General features: G+C 42.5%; 1 protein-coding gene across 1 annotated transcript in view; it reads right to left on the bottom strand.

The window, feature by feature from the left end:
- LOC139753738 (tuberin-like) overlaps positions 1–19563 on the bottom strand; it is a 466749-nt gene that overhangs the window by 367441 nt on the left and 79745 nt on the right. The window contains exon 5 of the mRNA XM_071670535.1: positions 11289–11480. Within this exon, the coding sequence (XP_071526636.1) occupies positions 11289–11480 (192 nt within the window). The remainder of the gene's footprint in view (positions 1–11288; positions 11481–19563) is intronic.

Below are 19563 nucleotides of genomic sequence, written 5' to 3'. Positions count from 1 at the left end.
TGACGGAGTTTGGTAAAGTGTGTGGAAGAAGAAAGTTAAGAGTAAATGTGAATAAGAGCAAGGTTATTAGGTACAGTAGGGTTGAGGGTCAAGTCAATTGGGAGGTGAGTTTGAATGGAGAAAAACTGGAGGAAGTGAAGTGTTTTAGATATCAGGGAGTGGATCTGTCAGCGGATGGAACCATGGAAGCGGAAGTGGATCATAGGGTGGGGGAGGGGGTGAAAATTTTGGGAGCCTTGAAGAATGTGTGGAAGTCGAGAACATTATCTCGGAAAGCAAAAATGGGTATGTTTGAAGGAATAGTGGTTCCAACAATGTTGTATGGTTGCGAGGCGTGGGCTATGGATAGAGTTGTTCGCAGGAGGATGGATGTGCTGGAAATGAGATGTTTGAGGACAATGTGTGGTGTGAGGTGGTTTGATCGAGTAAGTAACGTAAGGGTAAGAGAGATGTGTGGAAATAAAAAGAGCGTGGTTGAGAGAGCAGAAGAGGGTGTTTTGAAATGGTTTGGGCACATGGAGAGAATGAGTGAGGAAAGATTGACCAAGAGGATATATGTGTCGGAGGTGGAGGGAACGAGGAGAAGAGGGAGACCAAATCGGAGGTGGAAAGATGGAGTGAAAAGGATTTTGTGTGATCGGGGCCTGAACATGCAGGAGGGTGAAAGGAGGGCAAGGAATAGAGTGAATTGGAGCGATGTGGTATACAGGGGTTGACGTGCTGTCAGTGGATTGAATCAAGGCATGTGAAGCGTCCGGGGTAAACCATGGAAAGCTGTGTAGGTATGTATATTTGCGTGTGTGGACGTGTGTATGTACATGTGTATGGGGGGGGGGGGTTGGGCCATTTCTTTCGTCTGTTTCCTTGCGCTACCTCGCAAACGCGGGAGACAGCGACGAGGTATAAAAAAAAAAAAACTATAAAAGTTTGTAAAATTACCAGCTGCACCAGATAGATGCAGATTTGTCAAGGTCAAGCATGCACTGGCATCACTGCCTCCACTTTAGCTTGAAAACCTTATCCTTCATTTTGATCAACTGTCAATGCTGGAGAGTCAGCATCCATAAAATCACACTCCACATGACTCAAAGACAGATCATCATCATCAAATAAGTTTCAATCATCTGCCTGGTCCTTTACATCAAGCTACAAAGCCCGAACAAAATCTCATAAATGTGCATCTTTGCCAGTTGACACACATGCACACGCAAGTGCACACACACACACACACACACACACACACACACACACACACACACATTGGCATGGCTAGAGGAGGACTGACTGCATGGAGAATTTACAATGCACTGCTACCTCAGCCACCAATAGGGATTGGTGCATGTCCTTGAAATATAGGTGTTGCTCAGCTCACATTATGTCAGTCAAGAGAGATCGAGTGGCTTAAAGTTTAAATGCTTGGTAAAATTATCTACTTATATCAAAACCTTACCACGCATATGGCCATCAAATGAATAGTAATCAAGCACAACTAGTAAATTTCCCTCACTTGCTTCCATTTTATAACCAATGACACGTTAAATCAAAGACACGAAACAGAAACAAATTTGGTGGATGTTTACCTTTGCATATATCTTTGAAGTGATATGTTGTAATGTTAGCAATAGAATATTGTACCTGTATGTAATAATGACTAAAACTGGAAACTTTTGAGAAGTTTATGCTTGAGGTTAAAGGAGTCTGTTTATCAATCTGATACTCCAAACAGATCGTCAAAAATCTTTCCATTTCCATTTCTCCACTCAAGGGATATTCCACTTTCATCATACTCCCATTCAAAGACTATGACTATGCAACAATCATCTTATTTTCTATTGTTATTCTTTGTTGCTGTCTCCCGTGTCAGCAAGGCAGTGCAAGGAAACAGACGAAAGAATGGCCCAACCCACCCACATACATGTATATACATAAACGCCCACACACGCACATATACATACCTATACATTTCAACATATACATACACAGACATATACATATATACACATGTACATATTCATTAATACTCTTACCTCTTCATCCCACTACTCACTACCCTTTCTAATCAACCCACCTCCCACTCTTCTCATGCCACAAGCATCTTTTGCGCAATCCATCACTGATTCCCTAAATACATCCCATTCCTCCCCCACTCCCCTTACTTCCATTGTTCTCACCTTTTTCCATTCTGTACTCAGTCTCTCCTGGTACTTCCTCACACAAGTCTCCTTCCCAAGCTCACTTACTCTCACCAGGGAAAAAATGAAATTGAGTGGGAGACGTATAAAAGAAAGAGACAGGAGGTCAAGAGAAAGGTGCAAGAGGTGAAAAAAAGGGCAAATGAGGGTTGGGGTGAGAGAGTATCATTAAATTTTAGGGAGAATAAAAAGATGTTCTGGAAGGAGGTAAATAAAGTGCGTAAGACAAGGGAGCAAATGGGAACTTCAGTGAAGGGCGCAAATGGGGAGGTGATAACAAGTAGTGGTGATGTGAGAAGGAGATGGAGTATTTTGAAGGTTTGTTGAATGTGTTTGATGATAGAGTGGCAGATATAGGGTGTTTTGGTCGAGGTGGTGTGCAAAGTGCGAGGGTTAGGGAAAATGAGTTGGTAAACAGAGAAGAGGCATATCATTAAATTTTAGGGAGAATAAAAAGATGTTCTGGAAGGAGGTAAATAAAGTGCGTAAGACAAGGGAGCAAATGGGAACTTCAGTGAAGGGCGCAAATGGGGAGGTGATAACAAGTAGTGGTGATGTGAGAAGGAGATGGAGTATTTTGAAGGTTTGTTGAATGTGTTTGATGATAGAGTGGCAGATATAGGGTGTTTTGGTCGAGGTGGTGTGCAAAGTGCGAGGGTTAGGGAAAATGAGTTGGTAAACAGAGAAGAGGTAGTAAAAGCTTTGCGGAAGATGAAAGCCGGCAAGGCAGCAGGTTTGGATGGTATTGCAGTGGAATTTATTAAAAAAGGGGGTGACTGTATTGTTGACTGGTTGGTAAGGTTATTTAATGTATGTATGACTCATGGTGAGGTGCCTGAGGATTGGCAGAATGCGTGCATAGTGCCATTGTACAAAGGCAAAGGGGATAAGAGTGAGTGCTCAAATTACAGAGGTATAAGTTTGTTGAGTATTCCTTGCAAATTATATGGGAGGGTAGTGATTGAGAGGGTGAAGGCATGTACAGAGCATCAGATTGGGGAAGAGCAGTGTGGTTTCAGAAGTGGTAGAGGATCAGGTGTTTGCTTTGAAGAATGTATGTGAGAAATACTTAGAAAAGCAAATGGATTTGTATGTAGCATTTATGGATCTGGAGAAGGCATATGATAGAGTTGATAGAGATGCTCTGTGGAAGGTATTAAGAATATATGGTGTGGGAGGCTAGTTGTTAGAAGCAGTGAAAAGTTTTTATCGAGGATGTAAGGCATGTGTACGTGTAGGAAGAGAGGAAAGTGATTGGTTCTCAGTGAATGTAGGTTTGCGGCAGGGGTGTGTGATGTCTCCATGGTTGTTTAATTTGTTTATGGATGGGGTTGTTAGGGAGGTGAATGCAAGAGTTTTGGAAAGAGGGGCAAGTATGAAGTCTGTTGGGGATGAGAGAGCTTGGGAAGTGAGTCAGTTGTTGTTCGCTGATGATACAGCGCTGGTGGCGGATTCATGTGAGAAACTGCAGAAGCTGGTGACTGAGTTTGGTAAAGTGTGTGAAAGAAGAAAGTTAAGAGTAAATGTGAATAAGAGCAAGGTTATTAGGTACAGTAGGGTTGAGGGTCAATTCAATTGGGAGGTGAGTTTGAATGGAGAAAAACTGGAGGAAGTGAAGTGTTTTAGATATCTGGGAGTGGATCTGGCAGCGGATGGAACCATGGAAGCGGAAGTGGATCATAGGGTGGGGGAGGGGGCGAAAATTCTGGGAGCCTTGAAGAATGTGTGGAAGTCGAGAACATTATCTCGGAAAGCAAAAATGGGTATGTTTGAAGGAATAGTGGTTCCAACAATGTTGTATGGTTGCAAGGCGTGGACTATGGATAGAGTTGTGCGAAGGAGGATGGATGTGCTGGAAATGAGATGTTTGAGGACAATGTGTGGTGTGAGGTGGTTTGATCGAGTAAGTAACGTAAGGGTAAGAGAGATGTGTGGAAATAAAAAGAGCGTGGTTGAGAGAGCAGAAGAGGGTGTTTTGAAATGGTTTGGTCACATGGAGAGAATGAGTGAGGAAAGATTGACCAAGAGGATATATGTGTCGGAGGTGGAGGGAACGAGGAGAAGAGGGAGACCAAATTGGAGGTGGAAAGATGGAGTGAAAAAGATTTTGTGTGATCGGGGCCTGAACATGCAGGAGGGTGAAAGGAGGGCAAAGAATAGAGTGAATTGGAGCGATGTGGTATACCGGGGTTGACGTGCTGTCAGTGGGTTGAATCAAGGCATGTGTATGGGGGTGGGTTGGGCCATTTCTTTCGTCTGTTTCCTTGCGCTACCTCGCAAACGCGGGAGACAGCGAAAAAAAAAAAAAAAAACTTTCATATCCCTGGGGATAGGTGAGAAAGAATATTTCCCATGCATTCCCCGCGTGTCGTAGAAGGCGACTAAAGGGGACGGGCGAGGGGGCTAGAAACCCTCCCCTCCTTGTATTTTAAAGTCATGCGGGAGTGCTCATCTTCCTCAAAGGCTCAGATTGGGGTGTCTAAATGTGTGTGGATGTAATCAAGATGAGAAAAAAGGAGAGATAGGTAGTATGTTTGAGGAAAGGAATCTGGATGTATTGGCTCTGAGTGAAACGAAGCTCAAGGGTAAAGGGGAAGAGTGGTTTGGGAATGTCTTGGGAGTAAAGTCAGGGGTTGGTGAGAGGACAAGAGCAAAGGAAGGAGTAGCACTAATGAAGCAGGATTTGTGGGAATATGTGACAGAGTATAAGAAAGTAAACTCTAGATTGATATGGGTAAAACTGAAAGTGGATGGAAAGAGATGTGTGACTATTGGTGCCTATGCACCTGGTCATGAGAAGAGAGATCATGAGTGGCAAGTGTTTTGGGAGCAGATGAGTGAGTGTGTTAGCAGTTTTGATGCACGAGACTGAGTGATAGTGATGGGTGATTTGAAAGCAAAGGTGAGTAAATGTGGCAGTTGAGGGTATAATTGGTTTACATGGGGTGTTCAGTGCTCTAAATGGAAATGGTGAAGAGCCTGTAGATTTGTGTCCTAAAAAAGGACTGGTGATTGGGAATACCTGGTTTAAAAAGAGAGATATACATAAGTATATGTATGTAAGTAGGATAGATGGCCAGAAAGCGTTAGTGGATTAAGTGTTAATTGATAGGTGCATGAGAGAGACTTTTGGATGTTAGGCGCATGAAAGGGAGACTTTTGGATGTTAATGTGCTGAGAGAGGCAACTGGAGGGATGTCTGATCATTATCTTGTGGAGGCAAAAGTGAATATATGTAGGGGTTTTCAGAAAAGAAGAGAGAATGCTGGGGTGAAGAGAATGGTGAAAGTAAGTGAACTTGAAAAGGAGACTTTTATGAGGAAGTACCAGGAGAGACTGAGTGCAGAATGGAAAAAGGTGAGAGCAAATGACCTAAGGGGAATGTTGGAGGAATAGGATGTATTTAGGGAAGCAGTGATGGCTTGCACAAAAGATGCTTGTGGCACAAGAAAGGTGAGAGGTGGGCAGATGAGACAGGGTAGTGAGTGGTGCGATGAAGAAGTAAGATTGTTAGTGAAAGAGAAGAGAGAGGCATTTGGGTGATTTTTGAAGGAAAATATTACAAATGAGTGGGAGGTGTATAAAAGAAAGAGGCAAGAGGTCAAGAGAATGGTGGAAGAGGTGAAAAAGAGGGCAAATGAGAGTTGGGGTGAGAGAGTATCGTTAAATTTTTGGAAGGATAAAAAAATGTTTTAGAAGAAGGTAAATAAAGTGCATAAGACAGGATAACAAATGGAAACATTGGTGAAGGGGCTAATGGGGAGGAAATAACAAGTAGTGGTGAAGTGAGAGGGAGATGGAGTGAGTATTTTGAAGGTCTGTTGAATGAGTTTGATGACAGAGTGGTAGATATAGGGCATTTTAGTCGAGGTGGTGTGCGAAGTAAGAGGGTCAGGGAGAGTGATTTGGTAAACAGACGAGGTAGTGAAAGCTTTGCGGAAGATGAAAGCCAGTAAGGCGGCGGGTTTGGATGGTATTACTATGGAATTTATTAAAAAAAGGGGGGTGACTATGTTGTTCACTGGTTGGTGAGGATATTCAATTCACATATGGTTCATGGTGAAGAGCCTGAGGATTGGCAGAATGCATGCATAGTGCCAATGTATAAAGGCAAAGGGGGTAAAGGTGAGTGTTCAAATTACAGAGGTATAATTATATGGGAGGGTATTGATTGAAAGGGTAAAGGCATGTACAGAGCATCAGATTGGGGAAGAGCAGTGTGGTTTCAGAAGTGGTAGAGATGTGTGGATCAGATGTTTGCTTTGAAAAATGTGTGAGAAATAATAAGAAAAACAGATGGATTTGTATGTAGGATTTATGGATCTGGAGAAGGCATATGGTAAGGTTGATAGAGTTGCTCTGTGGAAGGTATTAAGAGTATATGGTGTGGGAGGTAAGTTGCCATCAGCAGTGAAAAGTTTTTATCAAGGATGTAAGGCATGTGTACAAGTAGGAAGAGAGGAAAGTGATTGGTTCCCAGTGAATGTCACTTTGCAGCAGGGGTGCGTAATGCCTCCATGGTTGTATAATTTGTTTATGGATGGGGTTGTTAGGGAGGAGAATGCAAGTTTTGAAGAGGGGCAAGTATGCAGTCTAATGTGGATAAGAGGCCTTGGGAAATGAGTCAGTTGTTGTTCGCTGATGATACAGTGCTGGTGGCTGATTCGGGTGACAAATAGCAGAAGCTGGTGACTGAGTTGGTAAAGTGTGTGAGAGAAAAAGCTGTGAGTAAATGTGAATAAGAGCAAGGTTATTAGGTTCAGTAGGGTTGAGAGACAAAATCAATTGGGAGTTAAGTTTGAATGGAGAAAGACTGAAGGAAGTGAAGCGTTTTAGATATCTGGGAGTGGATTTGGCAGCAGATGGAACCATGGAAGCGGAAGTGAGTCACAGGATGGGGGAGGGGGCGAAGGGAGCAAAGGTTCTGGGAGCGCTGCAAAATGTGTGGAAGGTGAGAACATTATCTCAGAGGGCAAAAATGGGTATGTTTGAAGGAATAGTGGTTCCAACAATGTTATATGGTTGTGAGGAATGGGCTATAGATAGAGTTGTGCAGAGAAGGGTGGATGTGTAGTAAATGAGATGCTTGAGGACAATATGTGGTGTGAGGTGGTTTGATCAAGTAAGAAATGGAAGGGTAGGAGAGATGTGTGGTAATAAAAAGAGTGTGGTCCAGAGAGCATAAAAGGATGTATTGAGATGATTTAGTCGCTTGGAGAGAACGAGTGAGGAAAGATTGATAAAGAGGACATACTTGTCAGAGGTGGAGGGAAAGAGGAGAAGTGGGAGACCAAATTGGAGGTGGAAGGATGGAGTGCGAAAGACTTTGAGCGATCGGGGCCTGAACATACAGGAAGTTGAAAGGCATGCGAGGAATAGAGTGAATTGGAACATGTGGTATACCAGGGTCAATGTGCTGTGAATGGATTGAATCAGGGCATGTAAAGCATCTGCGGTAAACCATGGAAGGTTTTGTGGGGCCTGGATGTGGAAAGGGAGCTGTAGTTTAGGTGCATCACTTATGACAGCTAGAGACTGAGTGTGAACGAGTGTGCTTCATTTTTGTCTTTTCCTAGCACTACCTCGCGCACATGCGGGGTGTGTGTGTGTGTGTATGTATGTGTGTGTGTGTGTGTGTGTGTGTGTGTGTGTGTGTGTGTGTGCCATTTCATGAGTGGCAGGGTGGCGGCGGGAATGGATGAAGGCAGCATGTATGAATATGTACATGTGTATATATGTACATGTCTGTGTATGTATATGTATACGTTGAAATGTATAGGTATGTATATGTGCGTATGTGGGCGTTTATGTATATACATTTGTATGTGGGTGGATTGGGCCATTCTTTCGTCTGTTTCCTTGCGCTACCTCGCTAACACGGGAGACAGCGACAGTGTATAATAAAAAAAATATAATATTCATATTTGCTGCCTTCATCCATGCCCGTCGCCTCCCCACCACACTTGGAATGGAGCCACCCTTCCCCCGTGCAAGTGCGAGGTAGCGCTAGGAAAAGACAACAAAGGCCACATTCGTTCACACTCAGTCTCTACCTGTCATGTGTAATGCAGTGAAACCACAGCTCCCTTTCCACATCCAGGGACCACATATCTTTCCATGGTTTACCCCAGATGCTTCACATGCGCTGGTTCAATCCATTGACAGCATGTCCACCCTGGTTAACACATCATTTCAATTCACTCTAGTCCTTGCAAGCCTTTCACCCTCCTGTATGTTCAGGCCCCAATCACTCAAAATCTTTTTCACTCCATCCTTCCGCCTCCAACTTGGTCTACTGCTTCTCCTTCTCCCCTCCACCTCTGACACATATATTCTCTTTGTTGATCTTTCCCCACTCATTCTCTCCATGTGTCCAAACCATTTCAACACACCCTCTTCTGCTCTCTCAACCACACTCTTTTCATTACCACACATCTCTTACCCATTTGTTACTTCCTCGATCAAACCACCTCACACCACATATTGTCCTCAAACATTTCATTTTCAACACATCCACTCTCCTTCATACAACCCTATCTATAGCCCATGCCTCGCAACCATACAACATTGTTGGAACCACTTTTCTCTCAAACATACCCATTTTTGCTCTATGAGATAATGTTCTCACCTTCCACACATTCTTCAACCCTCCCAGAACCTTTGCCCCCTCCCCCACCTTGTGACACTTCCGATTCCATGGTTCTATCTGCTGCTAAATCCACCCCCAGATATCTAAAACACTTCACTTCCTCCAGTTTTTCTCCACATCAAATTTAACTCCCAATCAAATTGTCCCTCAACCCTGCTGAACCTAATAACCTTACTCTCATTCACATTTACTCTCAGCTTTCTTCTTTCACACACTTTACCAAACTCAGTCACCAACTTCTGCAGTTTCTCCCATGAATAAGCCACCAGCGCCGTATCATCAGCGAACAACAACTGCCTCACTTTCCAAGCCATCTCATTCGCAAACAGACTGCATACTTGTCCCTCTCTCCATGACTCTTGCATTCACCTCACTAACCACCCCATCCATAAACAAATCAAACAACCATGGAGACACCACACACCCCTGCCCCAAGCTGACATTCACTGAGAACCAATCACTTTCCTCTCTTCCCACTCATACACATGCCTTACATCTTTGGCAAAAACTTTTCAGTGCTTCTAGCAACATAAATCCCATACCATATACTCTAAAAACCTTCCACAAAGCATCTCTATCAACCCTATCATATGCCTTCTCCAGATCCATAAATGCTACATACAAATCCATCTGTTTTTCTAAATATTTCTCACACACATTCTTCAAAGCAGACACCTGATCCACACATCCTCTATCACATCTGAAACCACACTGCTCTTCCCCAATCTGATGCTCTGTATATGTCTTTACCCTCTCAATCAATACCCTCCCATATAATTTCCCAAGAATACTCAACAAACTTATGCCTCTGTATATGAACACTCACCTTTATCCCTTTAGTCTTTGTAAAATGGCACTATGCATGGATTCTGCAAATCCTCAGGCACTTCACCATGCATCATACATACAATGAATATCCTTACCAACCAATCAACAACACAGTCACCCCCTTTTTAATAAATACCACTGCAATACCATCCAAACCCGCTGCTTGGCTGGCTTTCATCTTCCACAAAGCTTTCACTACCTCTTCTCTGTTTACCAAACCATTCTCCTTGACCCTCTCACTTTGCAAACCACCCCAACAAAAACACTCTATCATCAAACACATTGAACAAACCTTCAAAATGCTCACTTCATCTCCTCACTTCACCACTTGCTATTACCTCCTCACTCGCCCCTTCATCGATGTTCCCATTTGTTCTCTTGTCTTATGCACTTTATCAACTCCTTCCAAAACATCTTTTTATTCTCCCCAAAGTATAATGATACTCTCTCACCCCAACTCTCATTTGCCCTCTTTTTCATCTCTTGCACCTTTCTCTTGACCTTCTGCCACTTTCTTTTGTACATTTCCCAGTCATTTGCCCTACTTCCCTACAAAAATCATCCAAACCCCTCTCTCTCACTAACAATCTTACTTCTTCATCCCACCACTCACTACCCTTTCTAATCTGCCCATCTCCCACCTTTCTCATGCCACATGCACCTTTTCAATGTATACATAGACAGACATATACATATATACCAATGTACATGTTCATACTTGCTGCCTTCATCCATTCCTGTTGCCACCCTGCCACACATGAAATAGCATGTGTGTATATGTATGTGTATATGTATATATATGTGTGTATGTGAATGGATGTCTTTCTTCATCTGTTTTCTAGCACTACCTTGCTAACACAGGAAACAGTCATCAAGTATGAAACAACTAACATATAATGTTCTCTCTGCACATATACACACAATCTTACACAGACTTGCAATACTTTCAATGGTGAAAGATTATCTTTGGTGCCTTTACATTTACAATGATAATTCAAGTAAAAATTTTAAGATGATACAAGACAGGCTGGTCAATGCTGACCAGTCTGAGAGAAGCACCCATTTGGTTAACCATAAAAAAAACTTACTGCCCATGTTCTTATGCAACTACAGTGTTTCTTATGGTTTCAACTTCTGTCTTTTTTTTTTTCTATTAAATCACAGCAGATAGCAGAGATTCACGAGACACCTCACATTGCCTTAATCTGAAAATGTCTGAGAATCATGAGTAGTTGGAGAGTTGCTGGCACTTCATGGACGCCCCATTTCTGACCAGGAGATGTTTCAATGACTAGGTGATTCTGGAGCTATTTCATTCTGATTCAGAGTAATTTCTGCTACTCCCTGAACACCTCCAGCCTTGAAGGAACAAAACAGGTTTCCAGTACACTTGTTAATATTTCATTTATTAATGCTCCTTGGAAAAATTTGGGATGTGACAGAATTTAGCTTCTAATGGACCATCCTTCCCCAACAGTGGTTTATTGTACTCATGTCAAGGAACTTTTAACTCCAAAGGAGTCTATCATTTGCCTGATCCTACTTTGAGTGCAGCTTCAGAGCTGCAGGGGTCCCATAATAGTAATCATATGCTGTAAAAGAAACACATCAACACCAACCTCTCTTAATGTTGGAAGAACTGCTGCTGGTTTGTAGTTAAGGGACGACACCTTATTAGTTCCCCATAAGGCTGATGTTAAGAAGAAGATAGCTCCACGTACTATATGAGCATCACCATTTTTCTGAATCAAGCGACACAACACATACAAGCCACTGTTGCCAAGATGTGTCCCAAGGAGATTACGCATAATCTGAAAATCATGGGAATAATGAAAAAAGTGAATCTGTTTGTGACAGGAAAAGTATGAAAGAAGGGTTTATAGTCCTCTCAGATGAATTTCTTAGGGTTCATGATAAATCTAAGATGGAAAGACTTAAGGAGGAATGACTCTTCTGTACAGTAGGCCAGAAAGAAAGAAGAATACTGTTAAATGCTTTCAATAAGGAAGCAGTAATCTAAGCATAAATGCTGGTAAGAGTGAGAAGTTGCAAATAAGGTGGGAGTAAATCAGGGATAAGTACTATCATAATATTTATTCAAAGCCTATAAGGATGAAGCTTTACAAAAGTTCAGAGACAAAATGATTATGGAATACAGCTGATGAGAAGCCATTTTGTTAAGTCTTCATCCATGGGAATATAGCACAATAATCACTGGAAGTATCATGGCAATGTCTATCATCAAGCAGAGACAATACCTGGATGGACTGGATGGAGTGTGGAATACATATTATGTATTTATTTATTTAGCTTTGTCGCTGTCTCCCGCGTTTGCGAGGTAGCGCAAGGAAACAGACGAAAGAAATGGCCCAACCCACCCCCATACACAATGTATACACACACACACGTCCACACATGCAAATATATATACCTATACATCTCAATGTACACATATATATACATACACAGACACATACATAAATACCTATGCACACAATTCACACTGTCTGCCCCCATTCACTTCCATCGCCACCTCGCCACACATGGAATACCATCCCCTTCCCCCCTCATGTGTGCGAGGTAGCACTAGGAAAAGACAACAAAGGCCCCATCCGTTCACACTCAAAGTCTCTAGCTGCCATGCAATAATGCCCGAAACCACAGCTCCCTTTCCACATCCAGGCCCCACACAACCTTCCATGGTTTACCCCAGACGCTTCACATGCCCTGATTCAATCCACTGACAGCACGTCAACCCCGGTATACCACATCGATACAATTTACTCTATTCCTTGCCCTCCTTTCACCCTCCTGCATGTTCAGGCCCCGATCATACAAAATCTTTTTCACTCCATCTTTCCACCTCCAATTTGGTGTCTCACTTCTCCTCGTTCCCTCCATCTCCGACACATATATCCTCTTGGTCAATCTTTCCTCACTCATTCTCTCCATGTGACCAAACCATTTCAAAACACCCTCTTCTGCTCTCTCAACCACGCTCTTTTTATTTCCACACATCTCTCTTACCCTTACGTTACTTACTTGATCAAACCTCCTCACACCACACATTGTCCTCAAACATCTCATTTCCAGCACATCCATCCTCCTGCGCACAACTCTATCCATAGTCCCATGCCTCGCAACCATACAACATTGTTGGAACCACTATTCCTTCAAACATACCCATTTTTCCTTTCCGAGATAATGTTCTCGACTTCCACACATTCTTCAAGGCTCCCAGAATTTTCGCCCCCTCCCCCACCCTATGATCCACTTCCGCTTCCATGGTTCCATCCGCTGCCAGATCCACTCCCAGATATCTAAAACACTTCACTTCCTCCAGTTTTTCTCCATTCAAACTCACCTCCCAATTGACTTGACCCTCAACCCTACTGTACCTAATAACCTTGCTCTTATTCACATTTACTCTTAACTTTCTTCTTTCACACACTTTACCAAACTCAGTCACCAGCTTCTGCAGTTTCTCACATGCATCAGCCACCAGCGCTGTATCATCAGCGAACAACAACTGACTCACTTCCCAAGCTCTCTCATCCCCAACAGACTTCATACTTGCCCCTCTTTCCAAAACTCTTGCATTCACCTCCCTAACAACCCCATCCATAAACAAATTAAACAACCATGGAGACATCACACACCCCTGCCGCAAACCTACATTCACAGAGAACCAATCACTTTCCTCTCTTCCTACACGTACACATGCCTTACATCCTCGATAAAAACTTTTCACTGCTTCTAACAACTTGCCTCCCACACCATATATTCTTAATACCTTCCACAGAGCATCTCTATCAACTCTATCATATGCCTTCTCCAGATCCATAAATGCTACATACAAATCCATTTGCTTTTCTAAGTATTTCTCACATACATTCTTCAAAGCAAACACCTGATCCACACATCCTCTACCACTTCTGAAACCACACTGCTCTTCCCCAATCTGATGCTCTGTACATGCCTTCACCCTCTCAATCAATACCCTCCCATATAATTTACCAGAAATACTCAACAAATTTATACCTCTGTAATATGAGCACTCACTCTTATCCCCTTTGCCTTTGTACAATGGCACTATGCACGCATTCCGCCAATCCTCAGGGGAGGTGATAACAAGTAGTGGTGATGTGAGAAGGAGATGGAGTGAGTATTTTGAAGGTTTGTTGAATGTGTTTGATGATAGAGTGGCAGATATAGGGTGTTTTGGTCGAGGTGGTGTGCAGATATAGGGTGTTTTGGTCGAGGTGGTGTGCAAAGTGAAAGGGTTAGGGAAAATGATTTGGTAAACAGAGAAGAGGTAGTAAAAGCTTTGCGGAAGATGAAAGCCGGCAAGGCAGCAGGTTTGGATGGTATTGCAGTGGAATTTATTAAAAAAGGGGGTGACTGTATTGTTGACTGGTTGGTAAGGTTATTTAATGTATGTATGACTCATGGTGAGGTGCCTGAGGATTGGAATACATATATATCTTTTTAAATAAAAAAATTCATAATGGGCCACTGATACCTACACATATCATCTATGGAACAATACCACAGGTTGTACCTCTTTAATCCGGCAACATTGGGACCTGGCCAATGCCGGACCACAAAATAATGCCAGAAAACAGAAACTGACCCCTTTAAAGACCCTCGGGTAAGCACTCTTACCAATTACCATCAGCTTGGTTTTATGTGCAGCAATGCTGCAGCCAAGAATTGTTATCCTATCTTTGGAATCCTTTACCTCAGATGGAAACTCCTAAACATCTTGGGCAAGGGTTTTTCATGGCATATGATGCCAATAGGGCAGATTCATCAGCATTATACACTTGTTCTGGGGCTATGAGAAATTAAAAGGACTTAATTAGCTCGGCTGCAGTGTCAAGAGATTTTGGCACCTCAGCACTGCTATCAGTGCTGCCCTGGTGGCATATCCAAAAACTAAAGGTGGCACATTCAAAAGGTGCTGGACCATGGGATTTGCCAAACCACAGAGTGCCAGATTATAGAGGTACAACCTGTAGCATGAATGTGTTAAATCGCTTGTCCATATCTGTTTCAAAATGGTTTTGAAATTCTAAAATAATATCCATCCATAAAGCTGGTGGACAAAAGCAGCTTCATTCAAGATGCACCACTAACTTTTCAATAAAACACATCTCAGCAAGAAGCATAAGAAACATATTTTCCTTATAGTTTAAACATTCACTTAGCTAGATACACATCTTTACAAAGCTACCAGGAAAATACAAATGGTTGAACAAAATCATTTCCAATCCTGCAAATTATCCAAATCTGGGAATATGCATAGAGCACCAGCATTTATATCAGGTATATCTCCTATGAGGAAAATGCAAGCTAAAAGCTACAGACAAGTGTTTTCAGTTGAAGATAAACCTCAGGAAAGTTTGTTAATGGTGCAAGATTGACTACCTATTTCTCCAACTAAAACATATCTATTCCATTCTCAGAATTCAATGACTGTATAGTGTGGCAAGAACAAGATCTTCCTCAAAATGTTTCAGTGTCAAATATCCAACACCAGCACTAGAAAAAAAAAGATTTTTTTTTTTTTTTTTTTTTTTTTTGCTTTGTCGCTGTCTCCCGCGTTTGCGAGGTAGCGCAAGGAAACAGACGAAAGAAATGGCCCAACCCACCCCCATACACATGCCTTGATTCAATCCACTGACAGCACGTCAACCCCGGTATACCACATCGCTCCAATTCACTCTATTCTTTGCCCTCCTTTCACCCTCCTGCATGTTCAGGCCCCGATCACACAAAATCTTTTTCACTCCATCTTTCCACCTCCAATTTGGTCTCCCTCTTCTCCTCGTTCCCTCCACCTCCGACACATATATCCTCTTGGTCAATCTTTCCTCACTCATTCTCTCCATGTGACCAAACCATTTCAAAACACCCTCTTCTGCTCTCTCAACCACGCTCTTTTTATTTCCACACATCTCTCTTACCCTTACGTTACTTACTTGATCAAACCACCTCACACCACACATTGTCCTCAAACATCTCATTTCCAGCACATCCATCCTCCTGCGCACAACTCTATCCATAGTCCATGCCTCGCAACCATACAACATTGTTGGAACCACTATTCCTTCAAACATACCCATTTTTCCTTTCCGAGATAATGTTCTCGACTTCCACACATTCTTCAAGGCTCCCAGAATTTTCGCCCCCTCCCCCACCCTATGATCCACTTCCGCTTCCATGGTTCCATCCGCTGCCAGATCCACTCCCAGATATCTAAAACACTTCACTTCCTCCAGTTTTTCTCCATTCAAACTCACCTCCCAATTGAATTGACCCTCAACCCTACTGTACCTAATAACCTTGCTCTTATTCACATTTACTCTTAACTTTCTTCTTTCACACACTTTACCAAACTCAGTCACCAGCTTCTGCAGTTTCTCACATGCATCAGCCACCAGCGCTGTATCATCAGCGAACAACAACTGACTCACTTCCCAAGCTCTCTCATCCCCAACAGACTTCATACTTGCCCCTCTTTCCAAAACTCTTGCATTCACCTCCCTAACAACCCCATCCATAAACAAATTAAACAACCATGGAGACATCACACACCCCTGCCGCAAACCTACATTCACAGAGAACCAATCACTTTCCTCTCTTCCTACACGTACACATGCCTTACATCCTCGATAAAAACTTTTCACTGCTTCTAACAACTTGCCTCCCACACCATATATTCTTAATACCTTCCACAGAGCATCTCTATCAACTCTATCATATGCCTTCTCCAGATCCATAAATGCTACATACAAATCCATTTGCTTTTCTAAGTATTTCTCACATACATTCTTCAAAGCAAACACCTGATCCACACATCCTCTACCACTTCTGAAACCACACTGCTCTCCCCAATCTGATGCTCTGTACATGCCTTCACCCTCTCAATCAATACCCTCCCATATAATTTACCAGAAATACTCAACAAACTTATACCTCTGTAATTTGAGCACTCACTCTTATCCCCTTTGCCTTTGTACAATGGCACTATGCACGCATTCCGCCAATCCTCAGGCACCTCACCATGAGTCATACATACATTAAATAACCTTACCAACCAGTCAACAATACAGTCACCCCCTTTTTTAATAAATTCCACTGCAATACCATCCAAACCTGCTGCCTTGCCAGCTTTCATCTTCCGCAAAGCTTTTACTACCTCTTCTCTGTTTACCAACTCATTTTCCCTAACCCTCGCACTTTGCACACCACCTCAACCAAAACACCCTATATCTGCCACTCTATCATCAAACACATTCAACAAACCTTCAAAATACTCACGCCATCTCCTTCTCACATCACCACTACTTGTTATCACCTCCCCATTTGCGCCCTTCACTGAAGTTCCCATTTGCTCCCTTGTCTTACGCACTTTATTTACCTCCTTCCAGAACATCTTTTTATTCTCCCTAAAATTTAATGATACTCTCTCACCCCAACTCTCATTTGCCCTTTTTTTCACCTCTTGCACCTTTCTCTTGACCTCCTGTCTCTTTCTTTTATACGTCTCCCACTCAAATAAAAATAAAAATACTAAAATAAAAACCATCTTCCTGCTGATGACAGAGCTCTATGAGCATCTATAGTGCTTGCTCAGTGATGGTTAAAAACTGCTTCACCTAAAATAATGTGTAGTCAAAAGGATTTACACTACCTTTGACTACCACTGGGACTCAATGTTACAGAGATGAATCTAAACAAACAGACAATGAAAAAATTATTTCACTGACCCCTTTTAACGGTAAAAGATTATCTTTGGCGCCTTTACAATTACAATGATAATTCAAGTAAAAACCTCAAGATGATAGAAGACAGGCTTGTCAATGAACCATGAAAATTTCTTAAAAGGAAAGGAGATAAAATTTAGGAAAATAAATAGATGTTCTGTGGCTCTGCCTCTGAGCTTCTAGAGGTACATCCATAGATATATGAAAGCAAGGACCAAGAACCTATATATATGACAATTTGGCTATGCCTTAAAACCATCCTCTTCTGAAAGTGTCACACCAAAAGTACTATAAAAAAGGTTAAGCACATGCAAGCAGAGATACAGCCAAACAAGGCATCTGTTAAAAGTCTAAAATCCATTCTGCTGCTCTCATCCGAACAGAAGTTCCTTGATCCTTTCCATGCACATATTATTTTTCTTGGCCTCCCCAGTGGGGATAAAACTTTTTCATTTGTAAATTCATAAAAAGATGTACAAGAAAAATTAAAACTTGCTTTTATGAATTAAGATATAATTGTTCCTTTATCATATTATCATTTTTTTTTTATTTTTATTATACTTTGTCACTGTCTCCCGCGTTTGCGAGGTAGCGCAAGGAAACAGACGAAAGAAATGGCCCAACCCCCCCCATACACATGTATATACATACATCCACACACGCAAATATACATACCTACACAGCTTTCCATGGTTTACCCCAGACGCTTCACATGCCCTGATTCAATCCACCGACAGCACGTCAACCCCGGTATACCACATCGCTCCAATTCACTCTATTCCTTGCCCTCCTTTCACCCTCCTGCATGTTCAGGCCCCGATCACACAAAATCTTTTTCACTCCATCTTTCCACCTCCAATTTGGTCTCCCCCCTCTCCTCGTTCCCTCCACCTCCGACACATATATCCTCTTGGTCAATCTTTCCTCACTCATTCTCTCCATGTGCCCAAACCACTTCAAAACACCCTCTTCTGCTCTCTCAACCACGCTCTTTTCATTTCCACACATCTCTCTTACCCTTACGTTACTCACTCGATCAAACCACCTCACACCACACATTGTCCTCAAACATCTCATTTCCAGCACATCCATCCTCCAGCGCACAACTCTATCCATAGCCCACGCCTCGCAACCATACAACATTGTTGGAACCACTATTCCTTCAAACATACCCATTTTTGCTTTCCGAGATAATGTTCTCGACTTCCAAACATTCTTCAAGGCTCCCAGAATTTTCGCCCCCTCCCCCACCCTATGATCCACTTCCGCTTCCATGGTTCCATCCGCTGCCAGATCCACTCCCAGATATCTAAAACACTTCACCTCCTCCAGCTTTTCTCCATTCAAACTCACCTCCCAATTGACTTGACCCTCAACCCTAATGTACCTAATAACCTTGCTCTTATTCACATTTACTCTTAACTTTCTTCTTCCACACACTTTACCAAACTCAGTCACCAGCTTCTGCAGTTTCTCACATGAATCAGCCACCAGCGCTGTATCATCAGCGAACAACAACTGACTCACTTCCCAAGCTCTCTCATCCCCAACAGACTTCATACTTGCCCCTCTTTCCAAAACTCTTGCATTTACCTCCCTAACAACCCCATCCATAAACAAATTAAACTACCATGGAGACATCACACATCCCTGCCGCAAACCTACATTCACTGAGAACCAATCACTTTCCTCTCTTCCTACACGTACACATGCCTTACATCCTCGATAAAAACTTTTCACTGCTTCTAACAACTTGCCTCCCACACCATATATTCTTAATACCTTCCACAGAGCATCTCTATCAACTCTATCATATGCCTTCTCCAGATCCATAAATGCTACATACAAATCCATTTGCTTTTCTAAGTATTTCTCACATACATTCTTCAAAGCAAACACCTGATCCACACATCCTCTACCACTTCTGAAACCACACTGCTCTCCCCAATCTGATGCTCTGTACATGCCTTCACCCTCTCAATCAATACCCTCCCATATAATTTGCCAGGAATACTCAACAAACTTATACCTCTGTAATTTGAGCACTCACTCTTATCCCCTTTGCCTTTGTACAATGGCACTATGCACGCATTCCACCAATCCTCAGGCACCTCACCATGAG

This window comes from Panulirus ornatus, chromosome 15 (assembly GCF_036320965.1).
Source record: "Panulirus ornatus isolate Po-2019 chromosome 15, ASM3632096v1, whole genome shotgun sequence".
NCBI lineage: Eukaryota > Metazoa > Arthropoda > Malacostraca > Decapoda > Palinuridae > Panulirus > Panulirus ornatus.
Note: the sequence above shows the minus strand (reverse complement) of the source record. Positions and strands in the feature narration are given on the sequence as shown.